This window comes from Polistes canadensis, unplaced genomic scaffold, assembly GCF_001313835.1.
Source record: "Polistes canadensis isolate GaletaPanama2010 unplaced genomic scaffold, ASM131383v1 scaffold_259, whole genome shotgun sequence".
Taxonomy (NCBI): Eukaryota; Metazoa; Arthropoda; class Insecta; order Hymenoptera; family Vespidae; genus Polistes; species Polistes canadensis.
The window spans coordinates 1,925-19,663 of NW_014569806.1; the positions used below are offsets into that span (position 1 = coordinate 1,925).

The 17,739-nt window shown below is 35.7% G+C and overlaps 2 protein-coding genes across 2 annotated transcripts in view; one reads left to right on the forward strand and one right to left on the reverse strand.

Moving 5' to 3' along the window:
• Nucleotides 1-1,519: 1,519 nt before the first annotated feature.
• Nucleotides 1,520-6,294, forward strand: LOC106790778 (alpha-amylase-like). Its single transcript, XM_014755926.1, has 5 exons — nucleotides 1,520-1,729; nucleotides 3,314-3,744; nucleotides 3,923-4,283; nucleotides 4,439-4,927; nucleotides 5,025-6,294. The coding sequence occupies exons 1-5, from the start codon at nucleotides 1,556-1,558 to the stop codon at nucleotides 5,037-5,039; spliced, it is 1,470 nt and encodes a 489-aa protein (XP_014611412.1). The 5' UTR covers nucleotides 1,520-1,555; the 3' UTR covers nucleotides 5,040-6,294.
• A 622-nt stretch (nucleotides 6,295-6,916) lies between these two features.
• The window catches only part of LOC106790776, a 99,415-nt gene continuing 88,592 nt past the window's right edge, over nucleotides 6,917-17,739 (reverse strand). The window contains exons 7-8 of the mRNA XM_014755925.1: nucleotides 8,467-8,679; nucleotides 6,917-8,364 (exon numbers count right to left, since the gene is read on the reverse strand). Coding sequence (XP_014611411.1) covers nucleotides 8,281-8,364; nucleotides 8,467-8,679 — 297 coding nt within the window. The 3' untranslated portion in view covers nucleotides 6,917-8,280. The remainder of the gene's footprint in view (nucleotides 8,365-8,466; nucleotides 8,680-17,739) is intronic.

Here is a 17,739-nt window from a genome sequence, read left to right on the forward strand (position 1 = left end):
AAAAAAAAAAAAAAAAAGAAAATAACGTATGAAGTTCGCCGGCCGATTGGCACAAGTTCTAACTAAAGTTCGATCTGTATAATGTTGTGATATACTGTAGTAAAATCAGACACGTATAAAAAAAATAAAAATGAAGAAAGGCGCGAATGCACCTAAAGTATCTTCTCAACAATCGTTTTCATTCATTTCTTTCTTTTTTTTCTTTGTTTTTTAATCGAGCTCTGAAATACGAAACTGATTTATTTCATTCAACTTTAATGTATTGGCAAATTTAATCATCTTTTAAGTTATCATTCGCTAGATATCTGCTATTTTGCAGAGAACTGAATATTGAAGGAGGGGTAAGTTTTATGAATAATGGGGCTTCTATCGTAGAGAATTATCGGTAAATTTGAATGACCAAGTTTTTTTCAGGTACGAAGAAATGCAATAACGTGATGCAACGAATCAGATGCTTCGCCATTTAATGGGATTTATTATTATATCTTAATGAGAGTAATAAAAGAAGTCCCGATTACGAACGTCAACATTTTGGTGAATTTCTCGGTTATTTCATTGTATTTCAATTTATTTTCAGTTTGTCGTGATTTTATTTGATATTCTTGCAATAAATTTTGATATCAAAAATTATTATGTTTATATTGAATGTTATACTTGACGTTTTACAAATAACAAATAATTAAACTTTCAATAATGATTTAATAAATGAACAAAGTTCTTTCTTGTTTCTAACAAGTTGCACTATTTATACAGATGTTGTTAAAAGAATAATATCAATCCTATATAATAAATGTCATATGTCCCAGATTACGTCTTCACACAGACAATATAATTGCGATACTATATCTTTAAATGGGAGGTCGCTCGATAGCAGGGGCGTAATCAGAGTGGGAACAATAACAGGCAAGATATTTTTTTGATTTATATAGCTTTATAGCAAATTTACTAATTTATGAATTATATATATTTTTTTCTTTTTGTATATAATATTTTTTAGCAAATTATTTATTTCATATTTCTTACTTCGTATTGGGCTGAATTTTGTTCAATTTTTTCGTTTTTGTATACAACTATGACTTAAAACGTAATAAACTAATAGAAACATAAATTAGAAACATAAATATGTACAGGTGGTGTGGCAGACGTTATGGCGTTTGAAAAATAACTGAAAAATATACAATAATAATATATATATATATAATATATACACGAGAGAGAAAACATTTATCTTGAATATTTTTTTCCTGCCAGTTTTCTTTCAACCTGCATACGACCCATCATTTTGACGGTAACCAATAAATGGATTCTCTCGAGTAATGTTATCATTCCTAGAAATTGAACGATAGTGCATTACGATATTATCGATAACGTACGGTAAATAAAACGACCTTTGTATATGCGGGAACGATTAGACAATTCAATGTATAAGTGTAAGTTTGCTTTCGTACGTGTACATCTGTATTTATGTATATATATATATATATATATATATATATATATATATTCTTGTAAGTATATCCTGTGAAACAAGTAATTTGCGTGATCAGACATCAGAATGACGTTACTCGTGAGTGTATTGGCACTGTTATTCTCTGTGGCGGCTGCTTACAAAGATCCTCATTATGTCAACGGCCACGATACTATGGTCCATCTTTTCGAGTGGAAATTTAAGAACATCGCGGATGAGTGCGAAAGATTTTTAGGACCTATGGGTTACGGTGGCGTACAGGTAATTCAATATTTCACGATTGTTTTTCTTTATTAAATTATAAACATATTATGATGATGATTATGAGTCATTCCGTTTGTGTTTACTAATATAGAATAATGAAGGTCAGCTAATCAATGAAAACGTTTTTATCGTTTAATATTTACTTTTTCGTTACAAAAAAGACAATATGTATGAAGAAGAAGAAGAAGAAAAATTAAATTATAAATTAGATCGATCGATTTGTTCATTCGTGTTCATTTGTTATTAATCACGATCTATACAAATTATACGTAAATATAAGAAGATAATGAAATATATATATATATAGAGAGAGAGAGAGAGAGACATGATTAATGAAATAAAAATATAGGATAGTGTAAAGCTTAAAATATAATCATGATTGATTCTCTCTTCACCTGAATCAATTGTGGTCTTTAAAAGATTCCTAGGAGACCACGTAGAACAGATGTGAATAGATTTTGAATTTCGTCTTGCTTGAAATACGTGTGTGTGTGACGCAATAGGAAATAGTAGTTTTCTACGCGTGTAGGTATGATTAATGAAAGAAAAGAATTCGTAGCCATGTAGTTAGGTAGGAGAACGAATTAAAAAAAAATTAAAAAAAAAAGAAATAAAAAAAATATTTAATATCCAATACATTTAACTAAAGATTGTCGTTCGTTGGATGGTTGATTCATAATGAAAGGAATTCTGCAGGAACGTTACATAAACGAATAACGAAACAATGAAAACGATTACTGATTCGTGGAATCAAGAACTTTGCGTTTTATTTTCCACTTACATTCTTACCACTGATTCTTCTTAGAATTGTCATTTGAAAACTTTTCTTCTTTTTTACTCATACGTGACGATAATCCCCAGTTCAAAGTAACGAGTCTAAATTTCACATTATTTAAGACGAACAAACGAACTGATTGAAATATCTTCAAGTTTGAATTGTTATTATCGTAATCTTAATGAACGTGCTTCAACCGACATTACACGGTAAATAATGATTCTTAACAACAATGCCGTTTAAATAGTTGTTAAATTATAATAATAATAATAATAATAATATTCATGTATTTACGGACTTTAATTTTTTGTTATAATGATTGCAAAAAAATGTAGATAAAATTGATTATTATAGATGAAATGATGTCACGGTCGTATTATCAAGAGCACGATTGTTTATTGCTCGTAGAAATTTTTTTCCTCGTTTAACGATTCGTAGCTTCTTGATCTAAGTATCGTACAATTTTTTGTTAGGTTGCTAGCTAACTCTCAGAAATCGTTTTTACTCGAAGACTGACATATGAAGGGCGATTCCTTACTGATCGTAGGTGTACCTAGTTTTTTCTACAGAGGTTCAAAAGTAGATGGAACGTGTTGAAAACGGAAAAGTATATAGCGCGTGCAATAAATTATTTTAATATTTTCCTGAAAATTGTATTAAATGTAACATTTCTATTTACGTACATTTATTTCAATGTAAAATTTATATGTTTTTTTAATTATCCTTCGATTACATTTCATTAATTTAGTAATAAGTTAATAAAAGTCTCGCGATTCGATTATTTATTATATGTAATAATTTTGAAGGTCTCACCGATTCAAGAGAACGTAATCATAGCATCTCGACCATGGTATGAAAGATATCAACCAATATCGTACATATGGAAAACGAGATCTGGAAATGAACAAGAATTCAAGGACATGGTAAGAAGATGTAACAATGCTAAAGTAAGAATATACGTCGATGTTGTGTTCAATCACATGACTGGGAATCACAAAGATGCTGTTGGAACTGGTGGTTCAAAAGCGGACACTGACAAACTCGAATATCCTGCGGTACCGTACACAGCTAAAGATTTTCATTCACGTTGCGATATAACGGATTACTCAAATCCAAGTAATGTTCGCAATTGTGAATTGGTGGGGCTTCATGATCTTGATCAAAGCAAAGAACATGTAAGGGAAAAAATTGTTGAGTTCTTGAACGCAGCTGTCGATGCTGGAGTAGCTGGATTTAGGTCAGTGCTCGTGATATTTTCTATTGAGTTATTTTCAATTTAAGTTAAAAAAAGGAAAGATTATTTTAATTAAAATTGTTTGTGCATACCAATAGATGTCTACAAAAATTCTTTTATAAAATGACACAAACCAATTGAAGAATATGCCTTTGTGAAATGTGGTGTATTTTTTCTACAGGGTCGATGCAGCAAAGCACATGTGGCCGGAGGATTTACAAGTAATCTATTCGCGAATTAAAAATCTACGCACGAAACATGGTTTTAAACCTAATTCGCGACCATACATTTTCCAAGAAGTTATAGATAACGGTGGTGAGGCGATTAAGAAGTCAGAATACGAATTCGCAGCAGTTACGGAATTCCAATACGGTCGTGAATTGGGCAATGCCTTATTTGGTAAAAATGATCTGAAATGGTTTAATAATTGGGGTGAAGCTTGGGGTCTCATGCCCTCGAGTAATGCTTTGGTATTCATTGACAATCATGACACTCAACGTTCCCCTGGTACACTCACCTACAAATACTCTAAATTGTATAAGGTAATTCAAATTGTAATATCCTAAAATATAAATCATTTGCATTTTATATAGATTTTTCATAAATTTGTTCATATTGCAATAAATAAAGAAAGGATTAACGAATTTAGAGAAATATTAAATAACGATATAATGAATTAAATGTGAATTCGTTTTAGATGGGTGTAGCGTTGATGTTGGCTCATCCTTATGGTACACCACGTGTCATGAGTTCATATTTTTTTAATGACTTTAACGATAGTCCACCCTCTGATTCCGATGGAAATCTTCTCCCACCTAGTATCAATAAAGACGATACTTGTGGAAACGGTTGGGTTTGTGAACATCGTTGGAGACAGATATATAATATGGCGCGTTTCCGTGTAACAGTTAACGGTACTAAGTTAGATAACTGGTGGGACAACGGTAGCAATCAGATCGCATTCTGCCGTGGCAATCGTGGATTCATCGTGATCAATAACAACAGTTGGGACTTGAAAGAAACTTTCGACAGTTGCTTGCCTCCTGGCAAATATTGCGACGTCATTTCTGGAAATCTCAAGAACGGCAGATGTACGGGTAAAGTGGTTGAAGTTACTGCCGATAGAAAAGCCCACGTTGAGATACTCTCGAACGAAGAGGACGGAGTTATTGCTATTCATGTAAACGTAAGTGTATATTCATATTCAACAGTTGTTAGAATTAATCAATTAAATTAACGAGATTACATTATCGAAACTAACCGAGAATATTATTCCTTTACAGGCAAGAGAAAATTGATGAAAGTTCCATTCCATTCAAAATAGATCCGATTAAATGATTTTCTTTTTTCAGGATTATTTGCGATCATATTATTTCTATCTTAATCATTAATATATATATTTATATGAATGTGTGTGTATAATCTCGTGTGATTTTCATTTTCTGTAATCAGGTCATAAATAGGAAGACCGATCCCGATTCTACGATATATCTTTCAACAAATTTATTTTAACAGAAACAATGTACTGTTTTTTTTTCTTTCTCTTTTCACCATTAATTTCTACTATACATATTATGACAGTTAAACGTAAAATAATACACGACAGACTCGCAATGAAAGAAATTATAAAAAGAAAAAGAAAAATGAGGGAAAAGTATAAGATCGAAATCATAAGTAAACAACTTAAAGAGGAAATGTGTGTGTGTATGTGTGTGTCCTTGTGTAAAAATGAGTTAAAATATTAGGTTTTTATCACAAAACAGGTAAACCGGTCCTCTTTTTATCGCGCAGCTTCGTTTCTATCGATAGAGAACAATTTTCTGGCAATACTTATTGTTTGTTTAATCAACGATTTCAATTTTATTTAAAAAAAATATTAAAATAAAATTAATTATTTCATTGTCATCGTAAAATGAATATTTTGTAACAATCGTTGGAAAATTAACTTTATTTATTAGATTTAATTTTGATTATTTATTAGTAATTTAAAAAATAAAAATTATAAAAAATTGAACAATCAATCATTAATTAAATAAGTATTGCTCGACATTAATAACAAAAAATACGATATTGTTTTTACATATATAATGTACAATATATATATGTATAGTAATAACTCTCTTATAGATAGACCAATCCGCCGCACGAAAGTGTTTACTTCGTTTATAACGTTGAATAAAATATACTACGAGTCCATTTGTAAAAGCACAATATAAATAAATGCTTAAGCATTATGTACAATGATTCTTCTTTTCTCATTTAAGTAAAAGCCGCTGATTCGAGTTTTCATTAGCAACTTCAAGATTCGCATTATTCTCGTGAGAATTCATGATTCCAAAATAAAGAATTACTCTAATTTCCATTTAAAGAAAATGATTATGCTATATATGTGACATAAATAAATGAATAACAAAATATTAATAATCATCAACGGTATATCAACGCATATTCGTATACGATAGTTGCATACATATATATGGAACCTGTTTTATATTAATTAATAATAAACAAATTATATCGCGAAAGATAAATGTGTAATTAAAAATAAAAAAATACGAAGGTTTTGTTTTTCTTCATTCCTTACATGATAGACACAAATCTTGAATTGCTCTCGAGTACTCGTGCATATACATGTATGTATATTTATTACACGTATAACTAGCAGTAAATTTAGGCTAGTGTAAATCTAAAAATACTGCTCGTCGTAATTTCTATTTTCTTCATACGACGAATCCCATTACGTCCGTCGTTATTATTCTTTCATCGATGTACACAACATACCTATTATATTATATATATACCTAAAGTCGGTCGATTTTTAATTATTATTATTATTATTATTATTAATAATAATATTATTATTATTATTATTATTACAATGAATACGATAAGGCAACGATTAATCTCTAAATAAATAAACGCTCGTAACGAACGTCGAAAAAGAAATAAAAGAAAATGTACAATTTTCTATACAGTTCCGCCGATCGTACTTTATACGCATATTTTTATTAATATTATATTCATGAACGGGTTCAAATGTTTCGAGCTTAACATAAAAATAAATGTTTTTTTGTTTAGGCTCAAAACTTTTCAACCCTTTCTTGTATTTATTTCCCTCCCTCTTTTTCTCTACCTATTTTCTTCTATTTTCACCCGCACCCAATTCTTTTCTTCTTCTTTTTTTTCCGGTTTTTTTTTTTTATTTGCAATAGAACATTAGCAAAAATATAAAATTTAGTATTTTTATCGTTAGAATCGTCGATATAAAAACGTCGTTACAATGTACACATGTAAATATATGAGCATATGATACGAACGGAACAATTATCGATGCTAATATAATCTTTCATAATTCATTTCTACAATAATATAATATAAGATTATTCGTTTGCTTAAAAAAGTACGTATTTTATAGTTCGGCGAAACTCGCGTATCATTTTATTGCACATGATTCTCAAATAATAGTTACATCAGATTTCTTTTGTATTTTATTTTTCCTTTTCACGCGAGTATTAAGTATACATCTACTTAATACAATTCCACGATTAATTCTTAGCACAGGTGTTCGCACTTCTCGTATAATATAACTATAATATTTATTTAATCAAGGTTTCTTGCAAACCTATCGAATTGTTAAATGTATAACGCGATAACAAAATGATAGTGATTGTAAACGACACTTCTTTCTGGAAGACATTTCGAGCGTAGGCACGTGTTTTTCATTTTTAAAAAATCTTCAATTATCTCATAATTAATACGTCCTATATAATATTTCTATACACGTTTTTATTATAATATTAGGCGTTCAAGATTTAATCCTGATCTGTTATACTTTTGTTACACCTTCTTCTTATTTTCTCTCACGCATAAAAATATATATATCTATTCCACGTTATTAGATTTTATAAATAGTTATTTGGAGAAAAAAAAGTGACATTTGTTCCATGCTTATGCTCGAAAATATCTCTGAGCAGTATTCTAGGTACTCTTATACTAGGTACAAGTTATCAACATCGACTAAAGTCTCTGTTCTCTCGTTTATTCGTAATTGTAGTCGATTGACACGTTTCAATATCCATATTTCTAACACTTGTCACAGAAAATTCAAATAATTATATATATATTCTCCCTTGTGTAAAAGAGAATGAAAAAAAAGTTTTATCGAAAATTCGAACAAGGATGATACTCACACAACAAGTTTGTCCAACTATAACGAGCTAAATATGCAGGCTTTAGTGAACCAACTTATTGGACGACACACTTAACTTCGACACTTCGCATTTTAACTACGAAAAATATATATATATCGTCATTCACGATTATGGTGATTCTAATGAAAAATGTTTGTTCGTTAAAAATTCGAAAGTAAAGTTTCTCCAGGTGTCACTGTTTGATCGGTTTTTTGAAGACAACCTCGGGTTTACGTATAGGCCGTGGAATACGCCTTTCTATCCTCAAGGCTCTGTTTGGATCTGTAGAGTCAATCGTAATGGCAGGCGCTCCGTCAAGGCCAAAAGAAGGAGCCCCCGCCAGTATTTGTCAGTTACCCGTACTACTCGGACGTCTACCTTGTGCCTGTTGCAATTGTTGTTGCTGCTGCTGCTGCTGTTGTTGTTGTTGCTGCTGCTGAGACTGTTGTTGCTGTTGTTGGTGTTGCTGTTGCTGCTGCTGAGACTGTTGTTGCTGTTGTTGCGACGGTTGTTGCTGTTGTTGTTGTTGCTGAACTACGACAGCAGCCGCAGCTGCCGTGCTTAGTATTGGTAGCGGTGTCTTATGGCAATGTGCACAATGAAGACAGACGGTACACGCCCCAAGCTTCCGTCCAAGCATTGCTCGAAGCTTCAAGGTTGGCCCCAGTTTCATACCTATCGTTCCTCTTAAGTGTTCCTCCGACAGTAGCGGTAACGCTGCTCCGTCTATACGGTGCTCCCGGAAATTCTAAAAATCAATGATAAAATGATATATTAGAATTCGAACGTTTTCCAATTCAATAGCAATTTTTCATGTTTCATTCGACGAGGCTAAATTGAATATAGACTTCATTTCCTTTAGATACAATAATCGCAAATTTAATCGTTTAATCTAATCGAATGTTAAATCAAATCAAATCTCGCAAACGGAACTCTCTGACGCAACCTTCCACCGGTATACATACATATATGCATATAACAAATAAACGATTATTAACGTCATTACGTTTGAATTTATCAAATTGTTCGATTACATAATTATGAATCTTTCTTTTGCTTTTTTTTTTAATTATCACGCGTGAAGTTATGATTCATACCTAATATCATTGTAATTACATTATAATAAGATTACACTTCGTATACTGTAGTAACGAGACATTAAGAGAAAGGAAAAAATGAAAGAGAAAGAGAAGAGGAGGTAGGTTGAAGCGTTTCACGGCAGCCAGCAAGCGGAATTCCGCAAAGGGGGGAAGAATTCGTCTCGGAGTGTCTTCTTCTTCTTCTTCTTCTTCTTCGTGGCAAGGTGCATCATCGACGTCGATGTAAAGCAGCGCAACGGCCCATTATTTCTCTGGCATGCAAAAACAACTTTGTGCCTGGCTGGATAAGGATGGATAGATAGAGAAGACACGAAGAAAGATGAAGAGAAGGAAAGAAAGAAAGAGAAGATGCGGAAGGTCGAAGAAGGGAGTAAGGACAAGCCAGGCGTTTCATTCACGGCTACGGGGGCCGACGTCGACGTAATTGCAACGGCAACGGCCTCGAGCTAGTCTCCACATATGTAGCGTGTACTTGCATACATACTACATACATAGTTAGAGATACGAAGGAATAAACTTACGCGAGTACCCGTGCACGTGTATATGCGCATGGATATGGCTAGCTACGATCAGCCGTGTGTTCCTTCGTGGAATACGAAGATAGCTTGGCTCGCTTATGAATGAAATATTCAACGGCGTAATGCGACTCGTGCACGCAACGCACCAGACCGGTCTTCCTCTTGTTCCTCCTCCTCCTTCTATACTTTTCTTCTTCTCCTTCTTCGTCCACCACTTTTTCCTCGTATCTCGTGTTTGTTTTATATTACAGATTAGGATAAGGAAAATGAAAGAAGAAGAGTTGTCCGTTCGTTAACTTCGACCTATCATAGCGATCGAAATTTATGGCTTATTTTGTGGAATATTTGTTCTTGTCCTTTCGCGTTTAGTCATTTGCCTTTCTATTACAGTTAATTGACCGAAGTAATAGTTGTTGGGGTAAAGTACGTAGAAAATTTCATGAAAAATATCTAAACGTTCTCGTAATACTGTTTTATTATAGTCGCTTAAATTTAAAAACAGTCACTCTACGCACAATCGCGGAGCTTAACGACAATGCGTGGAACATTGAATTAGGTACGTTAGGATGAACGAAAGAACGGCTGGCTTATCGGCTCAGCGATTCCGTTCCTTCCGTGAAATTACAACGTACTGAGAAAGATAGATAAAGAAAGAGAAAAAAATAGAGAGAAAGAGAGCTCGTTCCTTCACGCGCGTTTTCCTTAATGCCAAAAGACTATAATCCGAATGTGGTTGTTCGTGACGCGATAGCGTTACAAGTGATTTCCATTTTATGACGCCCCGGTAAAGAGTTTACTCGAGCGTAAGAATTTTATTTTCCTCTTGGTTGACTGGACAAATTCACACAGAAAAATAAGAAGAAAATGTGATCCTCGATAGCGTGGCGGTTGTTCTTCTATATTTGTTGATAAGATCTTTCGTAAGAAACCGTCCGATAAGAAAAGCTCGTAAGAGGGAGGGAGAGGAAGAAAGATACTTTCTCGAACGAAAGTCCTGACGTTTGCTATCTTCTCTCTTTGTAAATTTTTTCTCTTTCTCTGGGGCTTTCTTTAACGTACAAGAAGAAGAACAACAACAAGGTAACACACAGCTGCAGTTGCTGAGAATATATCATCCAGCGTGTAGCACCGCGGGCGACCGCAGACTCCAAAGGCCGAGCCACGAAGACAACCTATATTTTCTCCACCCGGTTCCAAACTCTCTCTTAAGGGCAAACGCGATACGGGACCCGCATCAATTATACCTTCCACAAACACGTTGTTAGCCCTGGAACAACATATCTACGCGCTTGTACCGATCGTGTTACGAGACGAGGTTTTAAATGTGCAAGGGAGGAGGGCTTCAAGCGAATATCGCAAGCTGCTGCTGCTGCTGGCTAGTGGATAGTCGCCCTTTCTTTCTTCCCGATCAACTGAATACCAATTTGTACGCTTTCCAATTGTGAAGGGTTGTGAACATTTTGCAATCGAAAACTTTTTTCTTTTCTTTCTCTTTCTCTCTCTCTCTCTCTCTCTCTCTCTCTCTCTCTCTCTCTCTCTCTCTCTCTCTCTCTCGACGAAGAGAGAAACTTTCAAACTATGACGCGTAAAATCGGTCGAAACAACCACCGATCGTTCTGGAACTCGAGCGAGAAAAAAAAGTTCAACAGAATGATTCGAGATGGTTCTTCTTTCCTGCTGGAAAATTCATCTCGGCTGAATCGATTCAGAAGTTGGAATATGGTGGTCAGACGACTCTTACTGGAATTCCAGTGAAACGAAATGAAATTGGCAAGTGCCATTCGAGCATGACCTGGGAATGAATCGCGAGGATCCTCCAAAAGTAACGGCTTGTTTCTTCTAACACGCCGTTTCGAATTCCTCAAGTCAAAGAATCTCGCGGTATTTTAACCTCGGTAAAAGAGACCATCCAATCGGAACATCGTCACGTTAGTTATAAGATCTGTTCGTTTTCTTCGAAGAGAGATTAATCGATCGACAAGCTTATCGATAAATTTAAATCAAAATCATGGAAAAATGATTAAACTTTGATTTCACTTGCATACTTACAATTAGATACAAATATGTTTCATTATATATATTTATTTTTAACGATAAATCGTACGAATCGTATCTCTTAACGAACACTCTTTACTTTTCTTTGGCACATCCAACGATCAAGCTCATATTTATGGCGCATAAAAGTGTTTTTTTTTTTTTTTTAATTACTCCCAACGGCTTTAAATCATCGTGCAACGTGTAACGTTAAGAACGAGGAAGGAAACAAAATTCCGTTGTGTTTATTGAATCCAAAGGTGCGTGTAATAAAGTTGATTTCTGTGTATATCTCGTTTACAACATGTCACCGGGTATCATCGCACCTGCCGACGAGCCCCACTTATCATAGAAAAATACTTTACAATGTAGGTATTCGAATAAATGGTTAGTCAGTTCCTCGCGTACTTGATCGAGTCCTTAGAAAACTGTCATCGTTATCAAAAGTATTCTTACATCTCCGAGCAAGAAGAAAAGAACCGTTATCATTCGCGATAACGTTCCAGATAACGAATAAAATAGATATATAGAATATAAGTATTCTCGTTTTCGAAATATACCTACGTTGTTAAAAAGAAAAAAAAAATAAAAGAAAGGGATACAGATATGATAAGATGCTTGAAAAGAAAGAAAGAAATAAAGAAAGAAGAGAACAAAAATCCAATAACCACGATTATATTTTTATTTCAATACGATGAACACCACCACCAGTTAGTTATATCTATACATATACCGACGTATATAAATACTTTGTTAAGTTGTGTGTGTGTGTTGCCAGTAAGATCGATCTTATCTCTAGTTTACCGTGATTCGAGCAATTACTCGGACACGCCGGCACAAAACGGAGCATTGCTTATTCGCTCGTTCAACCGCTCATTCTCGGCCCCGATTCCGTCAAATGGAACGAGTTTTGTCGTTGGAATAACAGCCGCTTGCTGTTGCTACTTGCTGTCACTATTCCCGCTACCGCCACCGCCTGTCAAAATGACCGAGTAACGAGCAAGCAACTCGCGAAAGCGCGCTCCTGACACAAAACCGTATAAGAGTTACAAGTACGATCGACTTTCCTTGTCCAACGGGTTCCCTCATTTAATTCTCTCTCTCTCTCTCTTTTACTTTAGCAAGAAGGCATAGAAAACAAGATGAAAAAGTAACCGCGAATAAGTATTTGTCACGGTGTGTCTCCGCCAAGAGATCTAACCAAACGATCCCCGATAGCCAAGAATTGTCTATGAACTCCTACGACGGGGGCTTATTTTTTGCATTTTAATGAGATAAGAAAGCCTTCCAAAGGAAACTCTATTCTACCGGCGCACAACTCTTACATCCATGCTTTTGTTTGAATTCAACGAGAGAGAGAGAGAGAGAGAGACCTTTTTTTGTCGATACAAATCTTAAGCAATATTTACCGAGTAGTTATTTGTCATTGTTCTTAATCATTCCTTCTCCTCCTCCTCCCCCTCATCCCTCTTCTTCCTCTTTATTTTCTCCGATTTATATCAGAGAAAAGAGAGAGAGAGAGTTCTACGTTAGTCTCTCTCTGCGATGTTATTGCGGCGTAATCTGACGTATTGTTTGCACGGAAAGGCTAACGAACCTCGTAATCTTTCTTTCATGTATTTTAGTATTTGATATTTGGTAAGTAAAGAAACTTTATTTGTTTTTTTCCCCTCTTTGAATGCAACGATAACGATAAAAATAATCATCGATGTCTTGAAAATAAACTTGTCAACTCATGGGAGGCATGAAATTTTACAAAAAGAAAAAAATAACGAGACCTACATTTCATACAAATTATATTCTCATAAATCTTTGATAAACTAGATTTATTTCAATTGCAAAGAACATTGATAACTCTGCTGCAATTTTCGAGATGATATAAAAAATAACAATCCCAATATGTAGATGTAGAAAAAAGAAATAAAAAGAAAAGGTCGAAGATGAAAAATTGTACAATGTAAGATTAAGATAGAATTAGTAAAAATAGAAAGGTCGGGGGCCCATTGAATCGGTTGGTACGGTAATGGTTAAGAGCGAACGAGGACCGGTGACCCGCCACGCCCTGTCGAGGTCGTCGTGCGCCTCTCTCGACCAGCCGACGAGTTGCGTCGGCACCAAGTGCACCAGCCTAACCAGATCAACCTACTACCTCTACCTATCTTTCTACCTTCCTTACTACCAACTTACCAACCAACCAACCAACCAACCAACCAACCAACCAACTAACCAAACGACCAACCAACCAACCAATAAACCAACCAACCTATCTACCTTCCTTCCTACCCTGAGCATGCACCTCGTGCTATTCTCTCGCCTACCACCCGTTTCCGTCTTTCTCTCCGAACCCTTTTCTTCCTTCTTATCGTTATGTGTGCGACCCGTGTCTCGCCTTCTAGTTATTCTGATCCGATCGAATATCGTTATGGGTTTGTTCTGCTATGGTGTTGTATATATGTATACCATACGCTATACTGGAATGCGGCACCACATCTAGAATATCTTTCCTTCTCCTCTTTCGAAAGGGCTACTTGGGAAACAGACTTTGCGAAGAATTCCATCGATTCTATTCAATATCAATATGTTACCGTCAAAGCCGGAAATCCGTCATTGCTAGTAATTCCTCGGCATTACTATGAATGCAGACGAAGTCGGAAATAAGACTTTTTACAGAGTTTTTCCTAGGCATCGAACAAAATACTTTGATATCCTATAGAATATCAAATTACTATTTAAACAACGTTGAAAAGATCAAATATACAATTATGTAATATCTCAATGCAATGTTACACGATTATTTATACGACATTATGCGATTCTAAACGATTAACTCGAACCACTTCCTAACGATATTTCCAATCATGCATTCATAATACCAATATTCTAGATCTTGATCGTAAATTTCAATTTAAATTCTCCTTATTATTTAAATAAAATATAATGATTAAGTTTATGAATTGATTACATGGGCGTGTACCAAAGATGCTCCTGTTTCTTGTTTAAATTGTCCGCTCGTTATCGTCCCCGATGCTTCTCGTTAAGTAGACCTAGTCTTACGCGTTTTAATTTTTTTCAATAAAACTAGAGACAACCTTCTTTCCGTTCTTCCGTTCATCTTTTTTCTTTTCATTTCTTTCTACATATTATCCTGCTTTAAATATGCAACACCACGCCCATTTCTCTTCCTTTCTTTCTCTTCCTATCCAGATGGTAAAAAGCTCGCACTAACAGCAGCACCACCAACGGCCAGCTCCAGCCATCTTTATTGCTCTTATTTTCATATTAAAAAGGGAGAAGGAAACTGAAGGAACTGTCGTCCTCGGCATCGTCTCTCTTTCTCTTCCTTTTCATTCGCTTGAATAAGAGCGTCTTAATGAGTCTCGACGAGGAACAGACTGGTTGGGTTCTACCAAGAGATAAGCTAACTCGAGGACACCTCTTCTCTTCGTTACTTTAATTTTCCAAAGCTTTCTTTTCTATCTCCTAAGTACCATTTTATCTCTACTTATTGGCCTTCAGATCGGACGATTCTTGATAAAATCTAGAAGATTTTTTGAATCGCGTTCAACGATCAGAAGTACGTAGGTACTAGTTTTTTTGATCAAATAAAAATCTCTTTAAAGTGCGTGCTAATTAAAGCGATCAATTAAAAAAGAAAAAGCAAATGGTTAATGGGAAAAGATTTGAAGACGAAAAGAGGATGATGGTCCATCTTTTTGGAGAAAGGTGTTTATCGTGTTTGTGACAGGTGGACACGTAAGATATACTTTGACGCGGTAAAACATTGAGAGTAAAGAGCCCGAGTTCCGATAAGCTCGTAGAACGAACTCGAGATCAAGAAACGAAGAAGAGGATGCTGGTGGTGCGTCGTCCTTGCGGACAACTCTGTGTTGTCACCGTGTAATTGAGAGACATTCGGAGTGCATTAGCACTGCCGGCCAACAGGGCAGGCAGGCGTATTAATTGCTCATCAGCGATAATGAAGGGTTTGTAAGTCGATATTAGCATAACTAACAGGTTTCCCGGTAATGAAGCCACCGCTCTTGGTCGGGCAGCCGCTTCGATGTTCGTCTTTTATGTCTCTTGGTCTCCACTTGCAAATCCCACGGAACGAACGAGCCGGAACGAGCACGAAACGAGAACGTACACCTATATACAGTATACTTCCTTTTAATGTTCAACCGTGAATCGACAAGAGACGACCTCGACAATTCGTTCTAGGATATTCATACATATATACCTACTACTAATACTCGAATAAACCTCAACCAAGATTGGAGACTTTGTTTTCTATATCGAGAAAGTATAATTCAATTTTACGGTAAATTTCTATTATATAAACTAATGTGTATATTATTATATTATAGCTACGTTTAGGAATTCTCGTCTCGGTTTACCAAGTGGATCGATGGGAAGAAAATTGAAAGAAAATAAAATTAGAAAACGAATGAATAGTCCTAATGAACTTTCTTCGAGAGATACGTTCAGTTTAATTACAGGCGTCCCTTAATGACGCTACGAGAAAGTATTGCTGTTAAAGCAACCGAGGGAGTTGTTGCTGGCATTGCATTGAATATCGTACCTGTACAGGTACGAAGGCGCATAAGCTCGCGTCCCACATAAACACACGCGCAAAGATCGATAAAACGACGTTGTATAAAGCACAGCAGCTATCACGATCTCGTTATCGACTCGACCTTTCCTACCTTTTTCCTGCACTCTAGTCGTCCGATACTTTCTCCGATTGTTCTACCGTGCCACGGCGATCGAGCCTCTCGTCTAACAATTTATTCCGTTCACGTGGGCTGCGAGTCTTATCTGCGATTTCTCGAACCTCTTGAAATCCTGAACGTGTCGCCAGGTAGCCAGAAACGATAACTCCGAATCTATGTATGTCGACGAGTTTTAAGAACAGTTCTTTCTTTTTTTCTTTTTTATTTTCAACTTGACAAAAAGAGACACGAATCCGAAGACATTAACGGTTTCTGACAACAACGATTAATGAATACGATAGATGGTTTCATTCGTTCCTATGACGTTTTTATCGTGAGAAATAATTCTCTCTCTCTCTCTCTCTCTCTCTCTCTCTCTCTCTCTCTCTCTCTCTTCGCTATGGAATATACTGCCGGAATAATACCTAAGATTATGAATTAGGTGTTAAAAATTATACAAAGCGAAAATAATTTGACGGTCAGATAAATTTCGAAAATATTCTAAGATCAAACGAAAGGGGAATAAGAACTTACGAGGAGGACACGTGGGTGGTTACAGTTTATTATCATGCCCGATACAAATTGCCCACTCGCTTTCTATTATCGGCTAAATCCCTGATAAATGTTCGGCCGCGTGGCCGTGCAATAACTCGCCATTAACGTTCCATCCCCGGCGCTTTTATAAAGCGGCGCGGTGTCCGATAAATCCGGTCCGATTTGCCGCGGTTGCAAATCACGCTTCTTCCGATCTTTCGACGATTCCAAATCGAGACGAGAATTCGATGAGATATACCATATACGCGTACAATCTTCAATACAACAACAACTACGATAATACGCTTTTATTCCTATTCGACCATGAACTTTCCAACTTGATTTAAATTCACGAACAATATTACTAACCACGTTCGGACCTTTAATCCCGACCTCGCCTTCTTCGTTACTTCCGGTGAAAACAGATCGTTTGTATTTCCATTCGCTTATATTATTGATCCAAAACGATTTTATAATAAAAACAGGTACCTCTCTCTCTTCTACAATCCCTTAATCCGAGAATATATCACTTAAACTAATAGGACACGTATCGTCATCGTTTTAAACATAGAAACATAGAAAAATCTGAAACGATCGAAGTTTCTATGCGGAGCAAAGCGGCTGGGTGGCTGGCTGGCTGGCCTATGGAAGAGGGAAAGTGGTTTCCGACTCGGAGATAGGCTCTGACCGAGGCGGTCGCTTGAAAAGGCAACCTTGCAATGACCTCGCGTGAACCCGGGTACCAACGGCGAGGCGCATAAGATATATACGTAATGTACGCGTTTACTACTAACACATACGCAAATACGTTGGTATAGTAGTATAGAGACATACTCATGAAAGAGAGAGAGGGAAGCTAAGGCCACCGACGGACCTCCGTGCCTTTGAGAGTTATCTGCAGGAAATCTACTCT

Coding starts and splice junctions, on each gene's coding strand:
- LOC106790778 (XM_014755926.1), top strand. CDS start 1,556: ATGACGTTACTCGTGAGTGTATTGGCACTGTTATTCTCTGTGGCGGCT. Junction 1,730..3,313: donor TGGGTTACGGTGGCGTACAG/GTAATTCAATAT, acceptor ATAATTTTGAAG/GTCTCACCGATTCAAGAGAA. Junction 4,284..4,438: donor AATACTCTAAATTGTATAAG/GTAATTCAAATT, acceptor AATTCGTTTTAG/ATGGGTGTAGCGTTGATGTT.